Source organism: Lithobates pipiens, unplaced genomic scaffold (assembly GCF_037356315.1).
Source record: "Lithobates pipiens isolate NorthernLeopardFrog02 unplaced genomic scaffold, aLitPip1_a1.2 Scaffold_1, whole genome shotgun sequence".
NCBI lineage: Eukaryota > Metazoa > Chordata > Amphibia > Anura > Ranidae > Lithobates > Lithobates pipiens.
In genome coordinates, this window is record NW_027507685.1 from 102849311 (window position 1) to 102875623 (window position 26313).

Below are 26313 nucleotides of genomic sequence, written 5' to 3' on the forward strand. Positions count from 1 at the left end.
CTCTATCACCCAACCCTGGGCCCATTTTATTGATTATCATTCGTCTTATTTTTAGGACACTGAAGACTTTCTGGAAAATTTTCTTTTTGAACATGCCTGGATAACTGCTACCATTAAAATTGCTTTATGACCGACCTATGAGCCCCCATTGCTTCCATGCATTGTGCGAAGGAGCTTGGAGTAAATCTCCCTATAACATTGGGCCGTTTCTGTTCTATAACCAGTGGTTCTGCATTGGCAGGGCAGTTGGCCAATAGGCATAAAGGAGTTATTTTCTTGGCCCTACGCACTATTGTAAAATGAGGAATAAACCCAATTTTTGGATCAGTGATGAAAGAGAGATCTGCAAATACCTTCTGTTCTTAGAAGACTATACTGTGTTTATTAGTAACTGTAGTGATCTTGAAAGGACTTAATAGGACTCTTTCTTTTGCTCATTTCCGTAGGAGCAGATAATATTGAAGCAATAAATATGATTGATCCAACATTTTTATTTAGGCACATATGGGGCTGATTAGCATATGTGCCCCTAGAATAAGTGTTTTACGTATTTTGGAATATTTATGAAGTGATAACCTTTCTTCAGCATAGTTAGAGATTGCCCTGCAGAAGAGCCCCATCCTTACTGTATGTTCCTCTTATAGAATTTACAGAGCTTGTGCAGTGTTACCTTGTTTGCACAAAAATCTATTTACCAGCATTTATTAAAAAAAAAAAAAAATCAGTTCTTGATACAGCGCTTTCCCTATTCGCATTGAAGTCTGCTGCAGACACCTTTCCCAGGTTAATTGTCATCCAGTGTCATTCAACAAACTGCCTATAAGCACAGGGCACCATGGACAATGACCCACCTTGGGCTTATAGAAGAATTTTGAAAATAGCAACATCATATCATTATTTCATCATTAGAGGTGGTCTAGTCTTCCTACCAGGACTCCTAAGGATGAACTCAACACTTTGGCGACTCTTTTTGCTGGCTGCATATTGGATTTTCATCTGACTGGCCACTGCAAGTAGCCTTCAAGCAGGCACATAGATGTGCAGTGCAGATATAATTCTATACAATCAGATTCAAAACTTTACTTTAAAATGCAAATTGGTGAATGAATGGAAGATTCAATTCTGCAGGGTAAAGTAGTCAGTAGGCATCTCAAATACTTTGCTAAACATGGCCCTGTGTTACCTTAGTCAGAAGGGTTTAGTCTGGGTGACAGACCAGGTTTTTCCTCTAAGCTTTAAGGGACCTTGGATGTACTCTATGTCAAATCATAGCAAAAGTTTTAGGTTAATCCTCTGATAGTGTTGCCCATAGTCAGAAGGGTTTGGTCTGGATGATGAACCAGAGTTTTCCTCTAAGCATTGAGGGACATTGGATGTACTCAATGTCAAAGCATAGCAGTGGTTTTAGGTTAATCCTCTGATAGTGTTGACCATAGTCAGAAGGATTTGGCCTGGGCGATGGACCAGGGTTTTCCTTTAAGTGTTTCAGGACCTTGGATATACTCAATGTCAAAGCATAGCAATGGTGTTAGGCTAATCCACTGATAGTGTTGCCCATAGTCAGAAGGATTTGATCTGGGTGATAGACCAGGGTTTTCCTTTAAGCCTTTCTGGACCTTGGATATTCTCAATGTCAAAGCATAGCAATGATGTAAGGCTAATCTGCTGATAGTGTTGACCATAGTCAGAAGGATTTGGTCTGGGTAATGGTTTTCCTTTAAGCATTGAAGGACCTTGAAGGTACTCAATGTCAAAGCATAGCAATGGTTTTGGGTTAATCCTCTGATAGTGTTAACCATAGTCAGAAGGGTTTGGTCTGGATACTAACCCAGGGTTTTTCTCTAAGCATTGAGGGACCTTGGATGTACTCAATATCAAAACATAGCAATGGTTTTAGGTTAATCCTCTGATAGTGTTGCCCATAGTCAGAAGGATTTGATCTGGGTGATGAACCAGGGTTTTCCTTTAAGCATTGCCGGGCCTTAGATGTACTCAATGTCAAAGCATAGCGATGGTTTTAGGTTAATCCTCAGATAGTGTTGACCATAGTCAGAAAGGTTTGGTCTGGGTGCTGGACCAGGTTTTTCCTCTCACCATTGGTTTTATGCTCCTCTCACAGTGTTAACCATAGTCAGAAGGGTTAGGCCTGGATGATGGACCAGGGTTTTCCCTGGGAGAAGGGATCTTGTACGAAAACATAAAAAGTAGAAGGCGTGCCAAAAAGGATGAATAATAATATACATTATTAATAAACTAGTGGTGAGCACAGTGACCAGGCAGATGCTATCATTTATTTTCTAACCTACATAAGGAAAATGACAGATGGTTGTTATTGGCAGCACCTCCATTTGACTCAAGCAGGGCTGAGCATTGAAGGTGACTTCCCAGAAATAATTTCACCTGATTCTTGTTAACAATGGAAAATTACTGATATAGCTTTTAATAATCATCATAAATCATCATAAAATGTTACTGTGTCAAATACAATTAAATCATTTAAACATAAATAGTATTAAACTGCATTCCGCAATATTTAAAATGATAATGGCATTACAGCAGTAAACAATGTCCTTGGCTGTGCCCTCCCTTAGCAAACTTGATTAAAGACGCCTATCATAGGTAGCATGCCACTAGCTACACCTAACATGGGTACATATATCAATTACTTTGTACATCCAGTGATACATTACATAACATTATATGTGTGACGTTGGCCTTTACACAACCTACTGTACATTAAAAACTGGTGATCATTGACATTACAAGAACTGGTCCCATAGCTCTCTAATCTTAAGGAGCTTTCCTGTAGGTAGGCACCATCAATGACCCACTTTTCACCTGCTGTGACAAAGGAAAGACTAAACCTTCCAACTTTTATCAACCAAACTCTGGACCTATTCGACTCTAAACCATGAATCCAAGGGTTGGAAAGAGGAACTAACATTTGCCAGCTGTAAAATAGATGCACTATATAGTGTTCATTCCCCTTCTAATCCTTACATGTCCTTTTCTGTACACTCTCTTAGTAAACTGCATTAGACCCATACCATGGGTACCATGCACCTAGCTACACCTAACAGATTCGTGTTTACACATATCAGTTACTTCATACATCCAATGGTCCAATACACAACTCCATTTCTATGAACTCAACACCAAACTTGTTAGTCCCGATACAACTCACATAATAAACGGGTGGCCATTGATAATAGAACAACCGGTCACAAAGCTTCAAATTTTAATGGGCTTTCTTGTGAGCACCATTAATAACTCAACCCCTGTTGTGACAAGCAAACCTTAAACTTTCTAATTTTGCATCAACAAAACTCATAACCTATTGGCTATATCCCACACTAGACTGGTTAACGCAACCTTTTCAACACAGAGGAACCCTTGAAATACCTTTCCGATCCCAGGGAATCCCTGCTAAAAATTTCTTTATCTACAACTCATGATACATTCGTGGGAACTTATCTGAGAGGCAGAAGTTGCTCAAGGAACCACTAGCAAACTCTGGAGGACCCTGGGGTTGCATGGAACCCTGGTTGAGAAACCCTGCACTGGCCTATTCTGAGTCTTTCCAAAGCATGAATTCAATGGTGGGAGAGAAGAACTTTTTCTCTACTCTATCCAAAACTAAAAAAGGTTTTCAACAGGGATATGCAATTAGCAGACCTCCAGCTGTTGCAGAACTACAAGTCCCATGAGACATAGCAAGACCCTGACAACCACAAGTATGACATCCAGAGGCAGAGGCATGATGGGACTTGTAGTTTTGCAACAGCTGGAGGTCCCTTAATTGCATATCCCTGGTTTACACTATACATACAGGTTGAAAATAAGATTGTGAAAAGTTATTTCTATTTTATACATAGTTCAAAGTGTCATTTGTATAACAATTGAGTCAAGGACTAAAAGTTAACTATTGCTACAGAATTGTGTTATGTCAATACTTAGATGCATAATATAAGATAAAAAAGGTAGTTTTTTTTAATATATAAAATGACTGCCTATACATAATGACTTTAGTGGTTGACCATGGTTTTCCATTGTTGGGGATATCTGGTACATTTATCCACGTAAACTCTAGTGGATGACCGTGGTCTTCCATAGTTGTTGGGGATTTCTGGTTCACTTCTCCTCGTAGACTCTAGTGGTTGGCCATGGTCTTCCATCGTTGGGGATTTCTGGTTCACTTCCCCATGTAGTGGTTGGCCATGGTCTTCCATAGTTATTGTGCCAGTTTTGGTAACATTACCGAAACAGGCGACAAATTCAGGTAGTTCTAAATATAGCACTTATTATGGCCGCAACAAGTTCTTAAAAAAACTTACCACCAGTTGGCAAATTAGGAAACTAGTGATGATTAGGACCAGTTCTGAGCTGACATATGGAGTGCTTAGTGCTTAGAGTGGAGCATGTCTATGCTGGGAATCTGTCAGCAACAGTCCAAAGCACAATTCCCAAAGCACACGTTCCTGGGAATGGCTGAAGAGTAAGTGTGTCTTGTAGTGTCCACTGACCTCAGAACCTGGCTCCAACAGATTTATGTACCTTTTTCTGACAGCTAGAAGAATCAGACTTAATTTCTAGTGAATTTGGTTCAGCAGAACACTACAATTGCAAAGGGTGTTTATGAAACTCTCCCAAAATCTGATTAGAATAAATTCAAAAAGATGCAAACTCCACCCCCCTCCCCCCAAATTGAATTAAGAAAAAAACTTTTTTGTGGCACTATGTTTTTCAATGCTTTTTCGTTGAAGTATCCTAATCCTGATGTAATATTACAAGTGAAGTCTGCTTCCTCCTTCTTTAGGGACCTGGGTGAAGAGTGCGATGATAGGAACAAGATAAATGGTGATGGATGCTCTCTATTTTGTCATCAGGAGCCATCTTTCCACTGCATGGGTAAGTGGAAGCCAGCAATGAGTCATTCATTCCACTGAAATAAAATAATTTATAATATTTGGGCAAAAAAAAAATTCTTACGTTTTTTTTAATTTTTATTATGTATTAATATAATATATGAAATATGGGCAGCACAGTGGCTAAGTGGTTAACACTTCCACATGGCAGCATGGGGGTTGTTGATTGGCAATACCTGCCTGGAGTTTGCAGGTCCCCCCCCTGCCTGCCTGGGTTTCCTTCGAGTTCTCCAGTTTCCTCCCACACTCCAAAGACATGTGGGTAGGTCAGTTTTCTCCTGTCTATATTGGCCGTAGTATGTGTATGTATGAATGCGAGTTAGGCCTCTTAGATTGTAAACTCCTTGAGGGCAGGAGATGATGGGACTGTGCAATATATTCACTCGCTGGGCACTTTATTAGGTACACCTGGCTAGTACCAGGTTAGACCCCCCTTTTGCATTCAGCACTGCCTTCATTCTTGGTGGCATAGATTCAACAAGGTTTTGGAAACGTTCCTCAGAGATGTTGGTCCATAGTGACATGATAGCACAGCTGGAAGGAGCCATAAGATGGCTCTTTCCAGCTATCAACTCTATGTTCTTCATTATAACATCAATAATAAGACTGGAAAGAAAGAAACCAGTGGTGAGATGATTGGAGCTTTGTGACATGGTGCATTATCCTGCTGGAAGGAGCCATCAGAAGATGGGGGACACTGTAGTCATACAGGGATGGACATGAGATCTGGTGAGTGTGGAGGCCATTGGAGTCATGAGATCTGGTGAGTGTGGAGGTCATTGGATTACAGTGACCTCATTGTCCAGTGGTGAGATGATTGGAGCTTTGTGACATGGTGCATTATCCTGCTGGAAGGAGCCATCAGAAGATGGGTACACTGTAGTCATAAAGGGATGGACATGGTCAGTAACAATACTCGGGTAGGCTGTGGTGTTTAAACCATGCTCAATTGGTACTAAGGGGTCCAAAGCATGACAAGAAAATATCCTCCACACCATTACACCACCACCTGACCAGTGATACAAGGCAGAATGGATCCACGCTTTAATGTTGTTTACACCAAATTCTGACCTTGCTATCTGAATATCGCAGCTGAAATTGAGGCTCATCAGACCAGGCACATTTTTTAAATCTTCTATTATCCAATTTTGGTTTTTCCTGTTCTTAGCTGACATAAGTGGCACCGGTTGTGGTCTCCTGCTATAGCCCATCTGCTTCAAGGTTGGATGTGTTGTGCGTTCAGAGATGGTATTCTGCATACCTTGGATGTAACGAGTGGTTATTTGAGTTACTGTTATCTTTCTATCATCTGGAACCAGTCTGCTGATTCTCCTTTGACATCAACAAGGCATTTTTCTCCACACAACTGCCGCTCACTGGACATTTTCTCTTTTCCCCACTATTCTCTGTAAACCTGAGAGATGGTTGTGCGTGAAAATCCCAGCTCGTTTGGCACCAACAACCATGCCACGTTCAAAGTCACCTAAATCCCCTTTCTTCCCCATTCTATTTTATATTTTTTGGGTGGACCATAGCAAAAATCCAAGTCCAAGGTTAATTTAATGATAACATTAATTTATAGCAGAATAGAGGGAATGCGTTTCGGAGACCAAACACTTCCCCTTCATCAGGGCTTCAAGACAAGTACAAATACATTTGTTTGGTAACCCCGATGGGGAGTGTTTTGACCCTGGCAAGTGTTGGCTCTCTACTGCTCTGAACCAGTTTTTAATTGAAATGATCTTGGGCGCTTGGACATCTGTTTGGTGCTCTCATTCGATGAGTGTGGATTGTGATAGGGTGGTGGACAATCTGCCACTAACAGACACTGGCTGGGAGGCTGGGAGGGTCACAGACACCGATGTTGCTAGTGACACTAACAGGGGCGGCCGGTCATGCATAGCATGAATCTATCCACGGCCGCCGCGGCCACCCCCTATTCATACATCCAGCCCCTTTCAAGACGCCGGGCGCCTGAATTACAGCGGCAGGGGCATTTTTTGAGGTTCTAGTAGGTTCTAGTAGTATTCAAAATAGGGTGGACTCGGAGCGCAGAGCATTTCGCTCGGAGCGCAGAGCATTTTGCTTGGAGTGCACCCAGGTGTGTTAGAAAAGCAAATTAATATTTGCTTTTCTAACACTGAATCGCCTCTCCGGCAAGCAGGAAGCATGGGCCTGATAACCGCTTCCTGATTGGCTGAAAGGTCAGGCAATCCTTTTTTGACACCTGGGAGGAGGGGAGGAGATGCACGGCGGAAGCCGACGTGATCTCAGAAGAGATCAGGAGATGCTGCCAGATGCCCGCCACAGCCATATCCCCTGCCCAAAGTGCCCATGAGCCCCGATGTGCCCGCCAATCCCAGATGTGCCCGCCGATCCCTGATGTGCCCGCCGATCCCTGATGTGCCCGCCGATCCCTGATGTGTGCCTGCCAATCCCTGATGTGCCCACCAATCCCTGATGCTGTGTGCCCAGCAATCCCAGATGTGCCCTCCAATCCCCGAAGCTGTGTGCACGCCAATCCCCAATGTGCCCGCCGATTTTCGATGCTCCTGCCGATCCCCGCTGCCAATGGGGCAAGTGCCACTGGACCAGCATACAGTGGGGGGGATGGGGTTTGAGGTGCTGCGTGGGGCGGTGGTTGTTCCCCCCCCCACCCCCCCAAACAAAAAGCAACCAGCTGCCACTGGGCACGAATACAGTAATCATTGATAATAATATACACTATCACTGTACTAATGACACTGGCTGGGAAGGGGGTAACACCTAGGGGCGATCAAGGGGTTATCTGTGTGCCCGACTAAGCCTAACCTGCTTTGCAGGGAGAAGAAACAGCCAGATCACTGTTCCAAGCACACAAAGCTGTGTGTTTGTAAACACAGAACTCTGTGTGATTGAACACAGCCGATCAACTGACTTCAGCCAAAATCATTGGCTAAAATCAGATGCCAAAACTTGCGCACGGTACAGGCTATTAGGGGGCCCATGCGCGCATGCACGTGGGCCCCAAACCCAGAAGAGAGGCCGTGAGGCACAGGTACTTCCCCTGAACCGACAGCTGCCGCCCCGCCCCTGGTCCAACTGCTGTGGGCGGGGACGTGGTTGATGGGCAGATATAAAGGGGGCGGTGCCACCCTTCAAACTCTGCGTACTGAGCTAAATTAGCCACGGCTGTGTACAGCTAAAGCATAGGGGTCACAGCTGTGTACAGCCCCCATCCGGCTGCAATGGTAGAATTTAGGTGGGCGCCCTGGCTGCCGCCCCCCCCCCCGTGAAAGGAGCCGTACCGTTGCATTTACGTTTTTTGTTTTTTTTATAAATATCTCAAATGAAATCCATTTCAGGATTTGCCTTTCTATGTAAATAAATGAAAAGATTGCGAAAAAAAACACGAATGTTAGCGTGCACGCTCGTGCGCTCGCTCACCTCTCTTTGGGTTCCTTCTTGGTTTTTTGAACACAGGAAAATGCTGATAATATACAAAATTAGCAGCTCGCTGACTCCCAACACCATGACAGATTTAGTGTCAGCGCCATCCTGCTCGCCGTGCCGTATCAGCATGACTCATCAGTATTCCTTCACACATAACAGATCATATTTGTTCATATCTGATGGAGTTTTTTTAGAACTGTAAAACAAATTAAAGACTAAAATTAAAGACTAAAAATTCAAAATTATCATAATTTTTTTTTTTATTATTTAATTTTTCTGTAGGGTAAACTATTATTTGGGAAAATTATTGCTAAATATTAATTACATTATATTAAAAATACATTTATATTAAATATTAATTATTGTTAAAAAATTTAAAATTATATATTTTTTTTTACTGTTCCATCTCTCTCTGTGGGGCAAAGTATTATTGTTAAAAATTATTATTAAATATTATTTAAATTATCAAAGGAAAGTTGTCTTGTCACATGGAAGATGACAATTTTTGTTGTTGCCCCGACATGTTTCACCCAACAGGACGTGTAACACCAATTCATCATTGTCATTGTCTTCATCTATGAACCGATAAAGTAGTAGTGCATACCAAGATGAGATAGAAAAGACGGGACGCACATTCAACTTTTCTTGTAGTTGCCATCAAAGGAAAGTTGTCTTGTCACATGGAAGATGTCAATTTTGTCGTTATCCTGACATGTTTAACCACCGAGGGCTTCCTCAGGGGATATATTAATGACAAGACATGCAACACCAACGCATCATTCCCATTGTCTCCAGCTATGAGTCGACAAAGGAGTAGTGCACACAGAGGGGAGAGAGAAAAGAGGGGATGCACAGAGAGGCCATAAGGGCCCAGGAAAAAACTGACAAGCACAAGTTGTTTGTATAAACATGGGCCAAGGGTGCCGTAAAAAAAAGGTTTCAACTCACCAGAGTTTCTCGACCTTACTGTTTTTACCGGCGTGCCCAAGAAACAACCGGACGGTTCGCTCAGCTGGCGAAACATTCTGGTCACCTCTATGATCTTGGAGGACCGGAGCGACGTTGTGGCGCAACTTCCGGTCTATGGCGGAAGTAATCCCTTTTTTTTTTAAGGCAAAATAAAAAATGTTAAAGGTAAAGGAGAGATGTGGGGTCGCTCCAGATCTCCCCATAAAGAGTACCTGTCATTGCTTACTTCTATTAAAAGGGATGTTTACATTCCTTGTAATAGGAATAAAAATGTTTAAAAAATAAAAATAAAGGGACAGTGTAAACAAACAAAAAAAAAATAAGTATTTTTTTTAAGGCAAAAGAACAAAAAATGTTAAAAACGTAAAGGAGAGATTTGGGGGGTCGCGCCAGATCTCACCATAAAAAGTACCCGGCGTCCATTACTTCTATTAAAAGGGATGCTTGCATTCCTTGTTATAGGAATAAAAATGTTAAAAAATAAATAAAAATAGAGGGACAGTGTAAAAAAAAAAAAAAAAAATAATTCTTTTTTTTTTTTTTTTTTTAAAGGAAAAAACAAAAAATGTTAAAGGTAAAGGAATGATTTGAGGTCACTCCAGATCTCACCTTAACAACCTCAATACAGTGCACTTACACCCCCCTAGTGACCAGACCAATTTTCAGCTTTCAGCGCTCTCACAGTTTGAATGACAATTACTCAGTCATGCAACACTGTACCCATATGAAACTTGTGTCCTTTTTTCCACACAAATAGAGCTTTCTTTTAGTGGTATTCAATCAGTAGTGGGTTTTTTATTTTTTGTGCTATAAATTAAAAAAAACTTAAATTTTGTAAAAAAAAAATGCCTTTTTCTTTGTTTCTGTCATAAAATTTTGCTAATTTTTCTTCATACATTTTGGCCAAGATTTATACTGCTACATATCTTTGGTAAAAATAACCCACATTAGTGTATATTATTTGGTCTTTGTGAAAGTTATAGAGTCTACAAACTATGGTGCCAATCACTGAAAATTTAACACATCTGATCAGGCCTTCAATAGATCAGGTGTATCTAATTTCTTGAGACACTAACAAGTCAGGAAAGTACAAATACCCCCAAACTACCCCTTTTTAGAAAGTAGCCATTCCAAGGTATTAAGTAAGTAGCATGGTGAGTTTTTTTAAGTTGTCATTTCTTCCCACAATTCTTTGTAAAATGGTGATTTTTATTTTTATTTTTATTTTTTTACAAAATTGTCATATTATCAGGTTATTTCTCACACACAACATATGCATACAACAAATTACACCCCAAAATACATTCTGCTACTCTTCCCCAGTATGGTGATACCACATGTGTGAGACTTTTACACAGCCCGGCCACATACAGAGCACCAACATTGAAGTGGCACTTTCAGACGTTCTACGAGCAAAAATGACGCATCTAATTTCACAGCCACCTATTACACTTTAAGGCCCTGGAGTACCAGGACAATGGAATTGCCCATAAAATTACCCAATTTTGGAAAGCTAACACCACAATGTATAATCTGTGAGGCATAATGAGTCTTTTGAACGGTTCATTTTTTTCCAGAAGTTTTTGGAAAATGTGGAAAAAAAAATGGCGATACCACATGTGTAGGACTTTTACACAGCCTGGCAACATACAGAGGCCGAACATTGAAGTAGTACCTTCAGGCTTTCTAGGAGCATAATCACATCTCATTTCATTCCTACCCATCACACTTTTGAAGGTCCTGGAGCACCAGGACAGTGAAATTACCCACAAAATGACCCCATTTTGGAAAGAAAACACCCCAACGTATATTCTATGAGGCATGGGCTGCAAATAGGTACTCGGGTACTCTGATGGGCTGCAGATAGGTACTTTGGAACTCTGATGGGCTGGTGACAGGTACTTGAGTACTCGGATGGCCTGGTGACAGGTACTCGGGTACTCTGATGGCCTGGTGACAGGTTCTCTGATGGGCTGGTGACAGGTACTTGAGTACTCTGATGGCCTGGTGACAAGTACTTGAGTACTCTGATGGCCGGGTGACAGGTGCTTGGGTACTCTGATGGCCTGGTGACAGGTACTCGGGTACTCTAATGGCCTGGTGACTGGTATTTGGGTACTCTGAAGGGCGGTGATAGGTACTCAGGAACTCATATGGACTGTGACAGGTACTCGGGTACTCAGATGAACTGTGACAGGTACTCGGGTACTCAGATGAACTGTGACAGGTATTCAGGTACTCAGATGAACTGGGACAGGTATTCAGGTACTCGGGTACTCAGATGGGCTGTGACAGGTACTTGGGTACTCGGATGGGCTGTGACAGGTACTCGCGTACTCTGATGGGCTGTGACAGGTACTGGGGTACTTTAATGGGCTGTGACAGGTACTCGGGTACTCGGATGGACTGTGACAGGTACTTGGGTACTCTGATAGGCTGTGACAGGTACTCGGGTACTTTGAAGGGCTGTGACAGGTACTCGGGTACTCGGATGGACTGTGACAGGTGTGACCGATCGTGTGTGAGGAGGAGAACCCGGTAACATCTCGTTACCGTGGATTGTTTACATTTAGTAATTGGCTGTGAAAGGATCACAGCCGATCACATGGGTAAACAGCCAGTTAATGGCTGTTTACCAGCGTCGGTGACGAGCAGTGTTCCCGGGAACACGTCGCCACCAACGTGCACGAGCAGCGCGCTCGCGCACACATGCCGTGCCGGGCGGGTGGAACCATCTGTGATCGGCCGTGACTTCATCACGTCCGATCACGTGGTAAACAGCCATGCCCAATGGCTTTTCACCCCCTCGGTGGTGAGTGGCGGCCTCTCCATGACACGCCGCCACCGAAGGAACAGGGATGCGCGCGCACAATCGAGTGCATTCCCTGTTTAAACGGGAGGACGTCATATGATGGCCTCCCGCCACAATAGGTGCACCGCCTGGCCGTCATTTGACGGCCGGCGGTCAGCATCTAGTTAAAGAGTACCTGTCATCCCTTACTTCTATTAAAAGGGATGTTTACATTCCTTGTAATAGGAATAAAAATGTTAAAAAAATAAAAATAAAGGGACAGTGTAAAAGAAAAAAAAAAATGTAATAATTATTTTTTTAAGGCAAAAGAACAAAAAATATTGAAAGGTAAAAGAAGTGGGGTCACTCCAGATCTCACCTTAAAGAGTACCTGTCATCCCTTACTTCTATTAAAAGGGATGTTTACATTCCTTTTAATAGGAATAAAAAAGTAAAAAAAAAAAATAAAAAAAAATAAAGGGATAGTGTAAAAAAAAAAAAAAAAAAAAAAAAAAAAAAATTAATAATTCATTTTTTTTTATTAAGGCAAAAGAACAAAAAATGTTAAAGGTAAAAGGAGAGATTTGGGGTTGCTCCAGATCTCACCATAAAAAGTACCCGGCGTCCATTACTTCTATTAAAAGGGATGTTTACATTCCTTTTAATAGGAATAAAAATGTTAAAAAAATTAAAATAAAGGGACAGGGTAAAAATAAACAAATAAATAAATAATAATTAAAAAAAATGTAAAGCACTCCCATCCCTTCGTGCTTGTGTGCAGAAGCGAATGTCGCACCCACATATGTAAACGGTGTTTGCACCACACGCGTGAGGTATCGCCACAATCGTTAGAGCGAGAGCAATAATTCTAGAGCTAGACCTCCTCTGTAACTCTAAACAGGTAACCTGTAAAAATGTATAAAGTGTTGCCTATGGAGATGTTTAAATACCGTAGTTTGTCGCCCAATTTTAAAGAGTGAGCTGCTAGGTGTCTATTTAGTCTGCGAAACATCATCTTTTATATTTTACCAAAAAATTGGGTTATTTTGTGTGTGTGTGTGTTTTTTTTTTTTTTTTACATTAAGATTCAATAAAGTGTATTTTTTCCCCCAAAAAAATACATTTGAAAAAAGTTGCACAAATACAGTGTGACATAAAAAAATTTTTATAAAAAAATTGCAATGATCTCCATTTGATTCTCTAGGGTCTCTGCAACAATAATAATAATAATGTTTGGGGGTTCTAAGTAATTTTCTAGCAAAAAAATACTGATTTAAACTAAAGAAATGTAAACAAAAAAAAGTGCCAGAAAAGGCCTGCTCAGTAAGTGGATATTTAACAGACTATATAAGATGTTTCTATTTTCTTTACGTTCCTATTTTTCTGAGTCTATTTTTCGTATCTGCGTTAAAAAAATAAATAAAATAAAAAAGTTAATTATAGCTTCACAAATTATGTTTATGAGTAACAGAGTGACATATTCTGAAATGAATCAGAAGAAGTGGGAGGACAGGCATTGTGTTTGTGGCCTGAACGAAGAGGTGTTATCTGTGGGATAGACTGACACTGGAAGAGTCATAAATTCCACATACTATACATAGTTTACTAGGCTGCAAATCAGTCCAGGCAAACGGTAGTGGCCTTTTAATTTAGCACTGAGCTGTCCAACTTCTCTCGTCAAGGGCCACAGTTCAAGATTATGGAACTTATGCAATGTTTTTGTACATACATTATATTGCCAAAAGTATTAGGACACCTGCCTTTACATGCACGTGAGCTTTAATGGCATCCCAGTTTTAGTCCAGAGGGTTCAATGTTGAGTTGGCCCACCCTTTGCAGCTTCAACTCTTCTGGGAAGGCCATCCACAAAGTTTAGGAGTGTGTCTATGGCAATGTTTAACCATTCTCCCAAAAGCGCATTTGTGAGGTCAGGCACTGATGTTGGCTCGCAGTCTCCGCTCTAATTCATCCCAAAGGTGTTCTATCGGGTTGATGCCAGGAATATGTACAAGCCAGTCAAGTTCCTCCACCCCAAACTCGCTCATCCATGTCTTTATGGACCTTGCTTTGTGCACTGGTGGGCAGTCATGTTGGAACAGGAAGGGGCCGTCCCCAAACTGTTCCCACAAAGTTGGGAGCATGAAATTGTCCAAAATGTCTTTGTATGCTGACGCCTTCAGAGTTCCCTTTACTGGAACCAGGGGTCCAAGCCCAGCCCCTGAAAAACAATCCCACATCATAATTCCCCCTCCACCAAATGAGCTTCAACTCTTCTGGGAAGGCTGTCCACAAGGTTTAGGAGTGTGTCTATGGGAATGTTTGACCATTCTCCCAGAAAAGCATTTGTGAGGTCAGGTACTGATGTTGTATGAGGTGGTCTGACTTGCAGTCTCCACTCTAATTCATCCCAAAGGTGTTCTATCAGGTTGAGGTCAGGACTCTGCGCAGGCCAGTCAAGTTCCTCCACCCCAAACTCGCTCCTCCATGTCTTCACCAAATGATTTGGACCAGTGCACAAAGCAAGCACCATAAAGACACGGATGAGCGAGTTTGGGGTAGAGGAACTTGACTGGCGTGCACAGAGTCCTGACCTCAACCTGATAGAACACCTTTGGGATGAATTAGAGAGGAGACAGGCAGTCTTGTCCAACATCAGTGCCTGACCTCACAAATGCTCTTCTGAAAGAATGGTCAAACATTCCCAAAGACAAACCTTGTGGGCCTAAAAGTTTTTCAACATTTTTTTACAAATAAATATGTAAAAAGTGTGGGGGGGGGGGTATTTGTATGGCGCCCCCCGGAGTCACTACTTTGTAGAACCCCCCTTTCTCTGCAATTATAGCTGCAAGTCTTTTTGGGGATATCTCTACCAGCTTTGCACATCTAGAGAGGACATTTTTGTCCATTCTTCTTTTAAAAATATCTCAAGCTGTGTCGGATTGGATGGAGAGCGTCTGTGAACGGCAATTTTCAAGTTTGCCCACAGATTCTCAATGGGATTTAGGTCTGGACTGTGACTGGGCCATTCTAACACATGAATATGCTTTGATCTAAACCATTCCATTGTAGCTCTGGCTGTATGTTTTGGGTCGTTGTCCTGCTGGAAGGTGAACCTCTGCCCCGGCTTCAAGTCTTTTGCAGACTCTAAGCCATTGTACACACGGTCGGAGATTCCGACGGAATGTTTCCGATCGGAGCGTTTTGTTAGATATTCAGACTGTGTGTGGTCTGCATCGAACTGTTTCCTTCGGAGTATCCGACGGACCAACTTTTCCAACATGCTGGTAAAATTTTCCAACAAAATGCTACGCTCGTACATACTCCGATCATGTGTAGCCTACTCCGACGGACAAGGTGTCACGCATGCTCACAATCAAATTCGGACACGGAAGCGCTCGCTCAGGTAAAACTACTGCTCGTAATCGATATAGCACATTTGTCACGCTGCAATGTTAAAAATTCTTTCATGAAGCGCATTCTCTTGTTCTTTACAATGCTGCAAGAATGAACTTCTTTTGATGCTCATAGTCACACACTTCTCTCGAACGTATTTCCTGAGTCTTTTTTACTCATTTCAGCAATACAATTTTTTGAATCGTCACATCTACACACTTTTTTTTTGTTTTGTTTTTTGGGTGAATTTTGTGTGTTTGTTTTTTCATAAACATATCCTTTTTTTGACAGTTTCCTCGACTTGGCATTTTTTGGGGTGTGTTTTGTGTGTCAACTTACCACAACAACATTATTATCTTTTTTATATTTTCTTTTTCAAGCTACAGGAGGTTGTTTAGTGTTGGTGCCCCTTGTTATTCATTTCATTTTTGTATTTTTGAAATATACCTGCCTGCTCATAAATAAACTGGCCTTTTTGAAGTAAAACACATACGCAAGTATTTCTTCAAACAAAAAAAACCTTTATTTAGGTCTCAAACAACTAAAAAGAGGAAGGCAGCGCTGGATAAACTTGTCAATTTGACGAAGCCTTTGGCCCCCAGGGCAGACATGAACTAATTAGAAAAAGAAAAATTGGTGGCCTGAGGAGTCCATATCTCAGGGAGAGAAGTCTGGTCCAGAAGTCCTAGAGATCATGAAGAGCAGATGCCATCCATGTCCCCAGGATGTGGTTCTTCAAGAGGCTGCATCTTCTGTCAGACCAGACTGATCCCAGGCCATCACTCTCTCGTCTTCCTTAGGCACTTCCCACCAGGCATCCTTCCAGGCTGTGGCTGGGCTCCTGTAGTTGTGGCAGGAGGAGGAGAAGGAGAGCTTTGGTCGACCTCCTGGCTGCCACTTGCCACAGCCTCCCCTCGGCTGAGGTCTTCCTGTGTATGAAAATGGGACATAGTTTTAGTTTTTTGCTCATCAATCACACCATTTTTAGCTGACTGTTGCAAATGGAATGTTACCAAATAGAACAGACTATCATTCTGAGCCCAGCATTTTTCATTCTTGTCCCAATCATTTTTGGTCACTACTGTCTATTGAGATGTAAACCACTTTGTTAAATCACAACTTACTGATCAATAAGAACATCTAGTTAACATCATTAAACGTATGACAAGAAATATGTTCAACAATGCAATACCTGTCTCAAGCTAGGCCCCACCACATGTTGTTGCCTGGAAGGCCCAGGTTGGACGTTGGAAGCCTCAGCTGGGGGTGAAGGAAGCCTTGAAGGAAGATGGTCGAGTGGTGGCGTGGGTTCCCCCTGGTCTACCAGAAAATGCAGCCTCTCGAAGTAAACCATCCTGGGGTAATAAATGGCATCTGGATCTCCTGATCTCAAGGACTCCAGGTGCTTCTTTCTCTCCCTGAGATATGTAATCTTCATGGCACCAATTTTCATCTTCACATAGGCCATGTCTGCCGTGGGGACCATGATCCGCACCAAAGAAAGAAGTTTCTCCAGCGTTGTCTTCCTCTTTCTTCGGTCATGATAAAAGGGATTGTTGATCTGCCACAGGCAGGGCAGCTCCCTGAACACTTCAAGGAATAGCCCCATAAAATTGGCATTTTTGAAGGGATCCATCTTGTCTGCAAGACACAACACAAGACAAACCCTCAAATACTAATAATGCTATGATAAACCATCCTAATCTTGTCCCAACATAGGCCTAGATAGAAGCAGTCTAGTCTAGTGATGTACCAAGTTCAAAATTTTACCTTTGTTTGCACAATCATCGCATCAGCTCCTCACTCTGTTCACAGATCGTACGGATGACACACGCGTGTTGTGTTTTATATACAGTGCGCATGCGTGAAACTCCGCCCGCCCCTGACGTTCTTTCTAGACTATTCACCGCCCCTTCGCTTTCGGCGCAGTGGGGAGAGCACATGGCGGAGAGAACGCAGGTGTGCAATCAGAGTTCCACTAACGAGGAGGAGGGTGAGGAAAGCCCGGAGCCTGAAACGTCCCGATCCAGGAAGAGAAGATTTAAGGCCTCAAATATGTCTTTTGTAGAGATGTTGGAGATGGTGGACATATTGAACAGGACCGACTATGATGGGAAGTATGGACCTTACCCAAACCCAAATATCAGAAAGGCCAAGATCATGACTAAAGTCGTGAAGAGTCTTCAGAAGAATTTTGGGGTGCGCCGATCCAAGGATCAACTGCGAAAACGCTGGTCAGACCTGAAACTGAGGGAGCACGATCAGTACAGAAGGATCAAGCGTGTTCTTCAAAAAAGTAAGTAGTTGTCGTGTGTTCATATGATTATTCTTGCTTGCATACATGCTCCATGTGCTTTGATTTCACGTTGTGCAGTTTAAAATGGCCACTTTCAAGTCCATGGTTTCATTCGTTCGTAAGAAACATTGTTCTGCAGGTAAGTATTCCAGCTTAACAAAGTGTCCACAATAATGTTCTCACCTTTGAACTCTGCCAAAAAACACAATTGTACCACACTTCCAAGCAATGTTTCATATTCCTATTTCTGCCCTCTGTGTGCTAATTATTCCTTTTTTAGATTCTCATAGGGGAGAGAAGACTAGGCAAGTATGAGGACACCAGGGACCACACCCCTCCCAAAGAAGGCGAAATTCCAACACCAGAAGCAGAGGAGCAGGAGGAGGAGGAAGGAGAGATCGTTGAAGTTGGACAAATTGTCACCACAACAGGTGAGTGTCGGAGAACACAGCTTCCGGTAAGCTCAATGTATGTCTGCATATTTATAATACATGGTGTGTTTTTTTGCTTTGTTTTGTAGGTGATGTGGAAGAAGAATCACATTTTACCAGTGAAAGTGCCGAGATCCTGATTGGGGAGATAATGGGGTGCAATCGGGATTTAGAAAATATACAGCAAAACATCAATAATGTTAAAAATAAAATGAAGAACATCATTGATGTTTTGGGGAGAGTGTGAAACACCTCAAACTAGCTATGGTTTTATTTTTTGGCTTTTAAACAACAACTTTTGTCTTTTATAAAAATCTAAATTTGGAAGATGCACAGTTTCAACATGTGCTATCTCCCATCATGGGGGATCAATGTACGTGTTTTGTGGAAAGTGATGAGAGATGAAAGAGATGAAGGGGTTGCAGCCCCAAAACATGTACATTGATCCCCCATGATGGGAGATAGCACATGTTGACACACTGTGTGCATCTTCCAAATTTGGCTTTTCCAGGGGTGACACCCCATGTGATGAAGGCAATATCAGCCCAGTTTGTACATACTCATGTCTGATATTGTCTTCACTTTTCAAAGTTGAACTTTGTAAGTTCCTGTGTTCTGTATGTAACGCTTTGATACATGCCCGTTTACACAAAAACACCAATTTACAAAAAAATTACCTGAAATAATGTTTTTGATACACCCAATATGTTGGTTTGTTGTAAAACCCTTTTCTAAACGCACATGTGAATGTGCTTTGATTAAAAAGTTAAATTATCAACAATGTGTGTCTTCCTTTTTCAATGCGCAAAAGCAGTATTTGTAGTAAAATTGTTGTTTTCGGTGACAATGGGTGTTATTTACTAAAGGCAACTCCACTTTGCACTCCAAGTGCAGTTTCAGGTGTACTTTTGCAGTGCATAGTGGATGTGCCTTTAGTAAATAACACCCACAGTGATGTGTTCATTTTCACAATCTTGCCGTTTTCCTGAGCCCACATATTTCTGTCATGGTGCTGAAAATGAGCAAGATTTTGGTCAGTTATGCACTACATACATTAGTTAACAAAAACAAGGTGTGTGTAGCAGACCCACAACATAATAAGATTATCTGAAGAAGAGACTGTCCCCTCATCTCGCTCAGAAATTCGGTTTGCACTGTTGTAGAAAAAGGCACAACAAGAAAAAAACAAATTTACCTAGGAGACACCTAAAACCAAGCCAAGCAGTAAATGAAAACAAATATTGGAGTTTCAAAGAAAAATTTATTGCAAAAATGCAGCTCAGACATTGTCTGGCATATCAATGGCCCCCCTACCCACAAAGTACTCCATGTATTGGTTTCTAACCTCACGGGCGCTTTGGGGGTGAAAGACAGGACGAGCAGCTTCAATACTCGTGAGGTTCTCATTTTCAAGCAAGTCTGCTTCTTGGACAACTGAGACCGCATAGTTTGCTGAATGTCTTTTCAGGAAATTGTGAAGAACACAGCATGCCAGCACTATGTGATTTATTTTATATTCTGCCATGTGGATAGGCATTAAAAAAAAGGCGGAACTGGCTGGCCAGTATTACAAAAGTGTTCTCCACCACTCTTCTGGCTCTGGACAGCCAGAAATTAAAAATCCTCTAGTCCGGGGTGAGGGTCCTCATCAGTAAAGGCCGCATCAGATGGTTTGCCAGGCCAAACGCCTCATCTGCGACGAAGACGAACGGGAGTCCTTCCTGATTCTCTTCTGGGGGTGGCAAGCCCAGACTGCCACTCTGGAGACGCCAGTAGAACTCTGTCCGTGCGAACACTCCACCATCCGACATCTGTCCATTTTGCCCCACGTCCACGTACAAGAAGTCATAGGTCGCAGACACCAGCGCCAACATCACAATACTATTAAACCCCTTGTAGTTAAAATAGTACGACCCGAGTTGGGTGGTGGGACGATGCGGACGTGTTTCCCATCAATTGCACCTACACAATTGGGAAAGTCCCAACGACTGGCAAAGTGGGAGGCCACAGTCTGCCATTCCTGTGGCGTTGAAGGACACTGTGGCGTGAAACAAGACCAAAAATTAGTAATTTAGAAAATCAACATTGCAAGCAGATTAGACACCAACATTTTTGGACAAGATCAGTATAACATTTTGGGAACTGAGTATTTAAAGCCTAAAGTATAAGGTCCCCTTATCAGAGTCATGACCCCCCATCCCCCCCCATCTGATGGGCCCTTGCTAAAAATGAGGGGGGGGGATGTCTTGGACAGGTAACCCTCTCCACTTGATTGAAAGCTGAATGCCTAAATAATGTGTGATACTTTGGGAAGCCCCTCCTTACTTACACTATTGGCAGCCCACCGGACAGGTAAGAAGTGTCATAATACCAAAAAGAAAACAAAATGGAAGCACATTTTGACATTCTGCTATTACATAAACATAATAATAGGGGGAAAAAAATTATAGCATTTGAAAGTATTGAGGCAGGCCCTTGCACTACATGCTTTGGTGAACTCGTCCATAAATGTGACCATAAAAAAAGGTAGGTAGAGTGTGTATTGGGTTTGGTAAAGTCAGCAGATAGAGGATTGCTAGCAGCTGAGCTAGCAGTTGGGGGGAGGGGGGGTTCCTAATGAGTTTGGCACAACCAAAAAAAAAAAAAAAAGTCACTCTGCATGAATTGAAGCACACACATAACATTTGTAGACATTTTAGGGGGTGTTTAGGGGAAAGCAATACTATGGAACTGACAAAAGACATTGGTAAGTGACTAGACTATAGTTTTATGGGCCAAGAAGAGCATGGTGGGGAAGTTAGTAAGGCAAATATGTCTGAGGACAAAGGGGCAGAGCATATGAATTAGAGCATATTGCAATCATGGTAATTAGGGAAGGAGGAAAGAAATGCAAGACATTAGCAATCATTAAATACATAGAATGTGATGTTAAAGGAGAAAACTTACCTTCGTATAGTCCTTCTGCAGGACCTGAATGATGGCAGAACAGGTCTCTGGAATAATGATCCCCAGAGCCTGGGGGGAGATGCCTGTAGAGAACTTGAGGTCCTGAAGGCTTCTCCCTGTCACCAAGTAGCGCAACGTGACGATGAGCCTCTGCTCCGGAGTGATGGCTTGCTGCATGCAGGTATCCTGCCTGGTGATATAAGGGGTCAGCAAAGCCAGCAGATGGTGAAAAACAGGGTCCGTAATCCAGAGATAATTCCTGAAATCATCAGGATTATTCTCGCGGATCTCACGGAGCAAAGGCATGTGCGAGAACTGGTCACGCTGGCGCAACCAATTCTTGGTCCACAAACGCCTCCCCTCCCTGTTCATGGACCAGGCTTGTGTCAAAGTAAGAACCCCAACACAAAGCCCCTGCACAGCACAAACTCTACGACGAGTACGTAGATGAAACATGGTTTGAAAACGGTCGGCAAGTCAGAACGGACAACAGAAATCACCGATAAACAGCAATGCCTGAAAGAACGACCTGAATAGCAGAAGCAAGCAGACAATAAGCAATGCAAATCAAAGCGTACTATACCAAGATATAGTCCACAATGAGAAACAAATACTTACTGACTACATGCACTGATTATCAGATACGCAAAGACAAGCAGAAACTGAAGAGAAGTAGCGAACTGAAGCACAAATCTGAAAAGCGCGAATCGTCTCTCACCAAACTTCTACTAACACGCGATACACACAAGATCAGCAGAAGTAGCCCAAAGGGTACCAGACGTGGTGCTGAACTTCCCTTTTCTAGGCCCGTCGTACGCGGCTTACGTCACCGCGTTATTGGCAACCGGAAATTCCGACAACTTAGTCCGACCGTGTGTATGCAACATCACTTCCGGACCTCATCCGGAATTAATCCGTCAGAATAACTCTGACGGATTTGGTTGTCGGAATCTCCGACCGTATGTACAAGGGCTTACAGGTTTTCTTCTAAGATTGTCCTGTATTTGGCTCCATCCATCTTCCCATTAACTCTGACCAGCTTCCCTGTCCCTGCTGAAGAAAAGCATCCCCACAACATGATGCTGCCACCACCATGTTTCACGGTGGGGATGGTGAGTTCAGGGTGATGTACAGTGTTAGTTTTCCCCCACACATAGCGTTTTGCTTTTAACCCAAAGAGTTTAATTTTGGTCTCCTCTGACCAGAGCACCTTCTTCCACATGTTTACTGTGTCCTCCACATGACTTCTCACAAACTACAAACAGGACTTCTTATGGCTTTCTTTCACCAATGTCTTTCTTCTTGTCACTCTTCCATAAAGGGCAGATTTGTGGAGAGCACGGCTAATAGTTGTCCTGTAGACAGATTCTCCCACCTGAGCTGTGGATCTCTGCAGCTCCTCCAGAGTTACCATGGACCTCTTGGTGAATGCCCTCCTTGCCCAGCCAGTCAGTTTAGGTGGACAGCCATGGCTTGGTAGGTGCCATACTCTTTCCATTTTTTTGGATGATGGATTGAACAGAGCTCTGTGAGATGTTCAAAGCTTGGGATATTATTTTATAACCTAACCCTGCTTTATACTTCACAACTTTATCCCTGACCTGTCTCGTTTGTTCCTTGACCTTCATGATGCTGTTTTTTCACTAAAGTTCTCTAGCAAACCTCTCGGGGCTTCACAGAACAGCTGTATTTATACTGAGATTAAAATTACAGACAAGTGGACTATAATTAGTTGACTTCTGAAGGCAATGGGTTCCACTAGATCTTAGATAGGGGTATCAGAGTAAAGGAATTGATTACAAATGCACGCGACACTTTTTACATATTTATTTGAAGAAAAAAATTGAAAACCATTTATCATTTTCCTTCCACTTCACAATCTGCCACTTTGAGTTGGTCTATCACATAAAATCCCAATAAAATACATTTACGTTTTTGGCTTATTTTTTTTTTACAATATATTGTTGTTTTTTTTTTATTTTGTTTTAGTGCTTTGTCTTGTTTGTTGTAGCATTGCATGAAGTAAAGACAACAAATACAAACAAAAAAAAAAAACTATTTATTTCAATTGTAAAAAAATTTATATTGTACCAGAAATGTTATTTTAGTGTAATTATATAGGACAAAATGCTTTATTTTATATAAAATTATATTTTTTTACCAATATGTTTTATTTTGCCAGAAATTTAATTTTAGTGTAATTACAGAGGACAAAATGCTTTATTTTATATAAAAAAATTTTTAATTAATATGTTTTATTTTGCCAGAAATCTAATCTTAGTGTACTTACAGAGGACAAAATGCTTTATTTTATATAAAATTAGATATTTTTTATTAATATGTTTTATTTTGCCAGAAATGAAATTTTAGCCTAATTATGAACAGGACAAATTATGAATGCATGTACAGAACTTCTAACTATTTTTAAAACCATCACTGATAAAACTAGAATCTTTAAACATATCTGCCTCTGAATAAAATAGAAACATAGACGAGGGACAGCAGAAAATAGACAATTTGGCCCACCAAGCCTGCACCATTTTTTGTTTGAATACACTACGTTCCGTGAGACAATTTTACCAGAAGAAAGTTATGTCTTTTCCAAAAAAACAAAAAATAAAAATATTACTTTGGGATCATAAGTAATAACAAAGTTATTGCCGAATCAATAGGCCAATAAGCGAAGAATAAACTATTGCTCTGGTCCTTCAGGGCTCCATAAAATAACAACTTTCTTGCTTCTTATACCTTAATGATCTTTTTCGGGAAGCTTGTAATTCTAAAATTATTTCTATAGTCATACTGCTCCGTGAAATCTGTCTGGTAGCTGTAAAGGGACTCTAAAGAAAATCCTGAGGGTAGAAGTTATGTAGTTTGCAATTCCGTTGTGTAAAATGAGAAAATTCTCACGCAACGCTTTTGATGTATTGGCCCATTGCTCATCTTTGGGAAGAATTTTTAGAAGGATGCCGGGGATACGTTCTATAACATAATTCTCTGTGTTCGGGATTCCTGTGCCTGATGTTTAGACTTTAGCTTTATATACCACCATGGAGATATCTGTAAATTCTCTTTTTATTCTTTTTTTCAAGGGAAAGTTTACATTTATGGTAACTTGTAAAAAAAAAAAATATGTCAGGACCAGAACCCACAACCTCTGCTGCCTCCGGCAGTGGCTCTTCTTGCTGTGCCACACCTAAGATTCGGGACCGCTCCCTGTCTGATTCTTTGGTCCTTCCAGCCTTGCTTCTTGTTTTTGTTGAACCTTGAACCATGTGCTCCTCCCATGAACTTCATGATTTAAGCCAGGCCTTTGCACTTCCTGTTTGTCAGATTATTGTCTCTTCCCAGCCGATATCTTGCCTCTTTGCTTACACGCAGCTCTCCTTATCTCCACTACTACTCAACCTTTCACTTTTTCCTCAACTACGCTTCTGCATGATCCCAACCTACAATCACGTGTTCCTGAACTTGGAATTGTTTACTGACTACACGTCTGCTTGATGCCTGCCTGCTCTATCTACTGCTGGACCCCAGATTGCTCACCTCCTGGAGTGGGCGATCCTGTGGACCACAACCTGGTACTAACATGCAGCAAAATCCATCTCCACCATCATCTGCCAGGGTGGCCTGCTTCTGTACTTATCCAGCTTTACGGTGGGAGCCTCTCTATGCAGCTCTCCTTATCTCCACTACTACTCAACCTTTCGCTTGTTCCTCAACTAGGCTTCTGCACAATCCCAACCTGCAACCACGTGTCTCTGACCTTGGAATTGTTTACTGACTGACTATGCGTTGGCTTGATGCCTGCCTGCCCTATCTACTGCTGGACCCCAGCTTGCTCACTTCCTGGAGTGGGGAATCCTGAGGACCACAGCCTGGTACTAACATGCAGCAAAACCCATCTCCACCAGCATCTGCCAGAGTGACCTGCTTCCATACTTATCCAGCTGGTCAGTGGGAGCCTCTCTATGCAGCTCTCCTTATCTCCACTACTACTCAACCTTTCGTTTGTTCCTCAACTATGCTTCTGCATGATCCCAACCTGCAACCACGTGTTCTTAACCTTGGAAATGTTTACTGACTATGCATCTGTTTGCTGCCTGCCTGTTCTATCTACTGCTGGACCCCAGATTGCTCACTTCCTGGAGTGGACGATCCTGAGGACCATGACCTGGTACTAACATGCAGCAAAATCCATCTCCACCATCATCTGCCAGGGTGGCCTGCTTCTGTACTTATCCAGCTTTATGGTGGGAGCCTCTCTATGCAGCTCTCCTTATCTCCACTACTACTCAACCTTTCGCTTGTTCCTCAACTAGGCTTCTGCACGATCCCAACCTGCAACCACGTGTCTCTGACCTTGGAATGGTTTACTGACTATGTGTATGCTTGATGCCTGCCTGCTCTATCTACTGCTGGACCCCAGCTTGCTCACTTCCTTTAGTGGGCGATCCTGAGGACCACAGCCTGGTACTAACGTGCAGCAAAACCCATCTCCACCAGGGTGACCTGGTTCTGTACTTATCCAGCTGGTCAGTGGGAGCCTCTCTATGCAGCTCTCCTTATCTCCACTACATAGTTACATAGTTACACAGTTAGTAAGGTTGAGTAAAGACACCAGTCCATCCAGTTCAACCTTAGTGAGTATCTACAATTGTCCCTATCCCTGTAGATTGCAAACTCACATCAGTCCCTACCCTCAAGGAGCCCACAATCCGAGGTCCCCATTCATATACTAGGGCCAATTTTGGACAGAAACCAATTAACCTACCTGCATGTCTTTGGAGTGTGGGAGGAAACTGGAGTACCCGGAGGAAACCCACGCAGGCACAGGGAGAACATGCAAACTCCAGGCAGGTAGTGTCGTGGTTGGGTTTCGAACCAGCGACCCTTTTTACTGCTAGGTGAGAGTGCTAACCACTACACCACTGTGCCACCAACTGTGCCGCCAACTACTACTCAACCTTTTGCTTGTTCCTCAACTACGCTTCTGCATGATCTCTACCTGCAACCCCATGTTACTGACCTTGGAATTGTTTACCGACTACATGTCTGCTTGATGCCTGCCTGCTCTATCTACTGCTGGACCCCAAATTGCTCACCTCCTGGAGTGGGCAATCCTGTGGA

The 26313-nt window shown here is 42.3% G+C and overlaps 1 protein-coding gene across 2 annotated transcripts in view; it reads left to right on the top strand.

Annotated features, from left to right (window-relative positions):
• Positions 1–26313, top strand: part of PAPPA (pappalysin 1) — a 418033-nt gene that overhangs the window by 256119 nt on the left and 135601 nt on the right. For both annotated transcript variants that reach the window (XR_013270192.1, XM_077467932.1), the window contains exon 9: positions 4817–4908. Coding sequence is in view for 1 of the 2 variants with exons in the window: in XM_077467932.1 (XP_077324058.1) it covers positions 4817–4908 (92 nt within the window). In the remaining variant the exon portion in view is untranslated. The remainder of the gene's footprint in view (positions 1–4816; positions 4909–26313) is intronic.